The sequence below is a fragment of the Pundamilia nyererei genome, unplaced genomic scaffold, assembly GCF_000239375.1.
Source record: "Pundamilia nyererei isolate P.nyererei 1_Seehausen unplaced genomic scaffold, PunNye1.0 scaffold00054, whole genome shotgun sequence".
Lineage (NCBI taxonomy): Eukaryota > Metazoa > Chordata > Actinopteri > Cichliformes > Cichlidae > Pundamilia > Pundamilia nyererei.
This window is the reverse complement of record NW_005187455.1, coordinates 994,041-997,568: the sequence shown is the minus strand read 5'-3', so window position 1 is coordinate 997,568 and position 3,528 is coordinate 994,041. Positions and strand designations below refer to the sequence as shown.

At 37.0% G+C, this 3,528-nt stretch overlaps 1 protein-coding gene across 1 annotated transcript in view; it reads right to left on the bottom strand.

Annotated features, from left to right (window-relative positions):
- Positions 1–2,846: 2,846 nt before the first annotated feature.
- The window catches only part of LOC102194925 (homeobox protein Hox-D4b-like), a 1,468-nt gene continuing 786 nt past the window's right edge, over positions 2,847–3,528 (bottom strand). Inside the window, exon 2 of the mRNA XM_005733673.2 lies at positions 2,847–3,217. Within this exon, the coding sequence (XP_005733730.1) occupies positions 2,901–3,217 (317 nt within the window). The 3' untranslated portion in view covers positions 2,847–2,900. The remainder of the gene's footprint in view (positions 3,218–3,528) is intronic.

The following is a 3,528-nucleotide window of genomic DNA, read 5'->3' as shown; positions in this document are numbered from 1 at the left end:
GAACACGTGACTGTATTTAAAGTGACCTGCCATGCTCTTAATCTTGTGAGAAGTATCCAACATTCATTCCCGTCTTAAAAGTCTTACTTGTAGGTAGATGTAGTCGTACATTTTCACGGTTGTGTGTTCACAGTGCAAACACAAGTGGACAAAGTAACTGAGACACATTATGATGCATGGATAGATGTAGCAACCCAAAATTGTAACCTTTGCAAAGATGTGTATGTTTCTGGTTCATATACCTTATTATTACTAAGGCTAATTTAGCATTGATTACGGTACATTGTATTATACACATTTCTGTTAATCCAAAGGGCTAATGATAAATATATCCATGTATTTCTAATGTAAATATTTCCATGTTTTCTTAAATGAAAAAATATTATTTATCTTAACCTGAAAAAAAAAATCTCTTTCAGACTGTAATACTTAATGCTACCAGTCGGGGGCATTCCTGTTTCATCACAGACTAGAGAAAGATAGGTAGGTGTACACGCACAAACACAAACACATGCATATCTACAAAGTATGCTGTTCAGTATTATTGCATTCTGTTTGCATTCTGTTTCTGTCCATTTAAATGTACATAAAATACATGAATGTGTGTGAACTTGTGGTGTGAAATTTTAGGAGTAATTGCATCTCGTTTGTAATCACGCGTGTGTTAGTGGGATCAGGTTTTGAATTCCAGATGTTTGACGTGTTTTTGTGGTATTATTCCCCTGAGTAACATCTCAAACTGCAGACATGCAGAACTTCAGAAGCTTTTCTGTTTTTAGTGAAGATCTGAACTTTGTTTGTCATGATTGTGGCAGCTCTGTGGTTGATCTTCAGCGTGTGATAGATAATCCAGGTTGCTCCGTGTCAGCCCCTTTGTGCCTATCCTGCATATGTAACCGAGTCTCCAACGGAAGCCACCAATTATTGGCACTCAGCGCTCATTTCTCTTACATATCAACACACAAATACACACAGCCATGATTTCACTACTTCAAGGGATTTTACTTTGATTTACGTTCCTTTCCCGTAAACTTACTATACACATAGGCCTAACCGCTAATCTTGATCCTGGCACAAACAATTTCACTTAAGTTGATATTCATACAAAAATATGAATATCAACTTAAGTGATATTAAGTTGATATTAAGTTTATATATGAAATTCGCGATTTGGACAAACAAATCTATGAGAAGCCCGAATTATTGTATCTGGGATTTATAAACTTCTAAACAAAGATATCATCATAGACAATACTTAAGTCTCTTAACATAATAATTTACATCCCAAAAAAATTTAAACAGTAAAAGACACAGAATACCCACAAATTTAAATATTTTAACGCCAAATTTTCTCCTTAGTTTCGGCTCCGTTTAATAACTCCTCGAAAATCAGAAAACTGTAAAGATCAACCTAAATCCACCCGTGGGACAGCGTGCATGCATTTTAAAAGCTTGTCAACGGAGCCATGACGCACTAGACATTAGTCTTGGCTTATCTATACCATGAGTCCCCGTTAAGTTGTGACTGCGACAAAGACCGTGCTGCTTAAAGATGACACCGTATTTTATTTATTTATTTTATATATTTATTTATTTTATTTTCTTAAGCCGAAAATGGATATCACGATTTCGCCTTTAACTCACTGTTTCTAATCACACGTCACTTCCGTTGATTCTCTCCCGACCTCATCTTCCCCTATCGCCAAAAAAAAAAAAATAAATCATCGGTCCTTCGCTTATCTTCCAACACAGAAAAATATTCACACCTTTAATGTTTGAAGTTTTTTATTATTATTATTTTCTCATCTATTTTTATCAAAACATTTCCACATATAAAATTATTACAGGAATACACTTTTTTTTTCAAAAGTAACGAAAAAATAACGGAGAAGATGCTTGCTATAAAGAAGGAATAAAATATGCTTCTAATTATTACAAATTAAACATAAGTACTGGCGTAGACTATGATAGATATCGATAGCATATTAAACTGGAATCAAAGAGAGAACATACCTATTTATATGCAACATCATGGTATTTCACAGAGGGCTAATTTAATCCTCTCGGTGCGAAATCAAACAAGTTTTTTCAGAAAAAAAAGATCTCTTTGTAAAACCCTGTAACCCTGAGAAAAGAAGTTGGATTTACAGTCAGGTGTGTGCGTTAAAAAATTGTACCTTCATTTTGGCTCTTTTTTAAAAACAAAATTATAAATGTGGGAAATAAAATCCAAGAAAAAATATGGCTAATTTCCTTCCAAATATGAATTATTTTTGGATGCTTCTCTGTACAAAATCAAAAGCTAAAACATAATTTGTGCAGTCACTCAACACGCAATTTGGTGTTTCTGCTCTTCTACCTACCCTTTAAGCGCCAGTTTATGTAACATTTTGGTAACGTGCATATTCATAAATTAGGATTTTTCTGCTTTTAGGTAGCTGTTATATAACCCTGTATTATGTTTACCCTGTGGAGAAAAGAAAACCCTGATTCATCCTGTTCCACGCAGTCACGAGTATTTTGGCACCGCGACAAACGAGCACTGTTTTTGCGTCTTCGTCGGATGTCTAAATATGAAGCAATTCCCTGTCTGCACCAGAGAGATGTCAGGGCCTCCGTGAACTTAAAATATATTCATTCATTCATTCATTATGAGATTCAATATGGATGAAACCTCAAAAAAGGAAAAAAATTAAAATGCTCCAAAGGTGAAGTTAAAAACAAGGGAAAAAATACACAATGGAATTTATAAACGTGTGTTCGTCAAAGCCGTAACTTTAAAGCAGGTGAGAATTGTTTGAGGACTGCAGTCACCCTGGATAAATTAAGCAACATCAGCTTTGGAGAATGAAGGTGCTACCATGGCTGCTTCGACTGCCACACTCTGCGCTCCTGTGTGTTTAGACAGTTATAACCGTCTTCATGCTGTCGCTGCTGCTGCTGTTGCTGTTGTTGTTGTTGTTGTCGGTCGCTTTCTTGTTTTTGCTCTTTCCTTTGGTGTTGGGCAGCTTGTTGTCTTTCTTCCAGCGCATGCGCCGGTTCTGGAACCACACCTTCACCTGCCGTTCGGACAGACAGAGCGCGTGGGCCACCTCGACGCGGCGGCGGCGCGTGAGATAGCGGCTGAAGTGAAACTCCTTCTCGAGCTCCAGGACCTGCTGTCGCGTGTAGGCCGTCCGCAACCTCTTTGGCTCCGGGCCCACGTGATTTGGATTAACTGTAAAAGCAAAGAACAGAGGTTTACAGACCGCTTTAAATTTATTTTATTTATCTTACAGCTTTTATTTTGGTTTGTGTTCCGTAATGATGAGGATGGGCCTGGGTGAAGCCCCATATTAAGAATATATTTAAAATAAAAATGAGTTGATCTTTTAAAATTCTCATTCCAGATATAATCACGAAGCCTTTCCTGTCGTAATCTTCATTCGTGGTGGTCTGGGAAGATGCCCAAGAAACGATTTTGACTTTTATCTTTAAAGGTTTGTTCCGCCGCAAGCGTTACACATCAGATACACACAATAAGCTTGC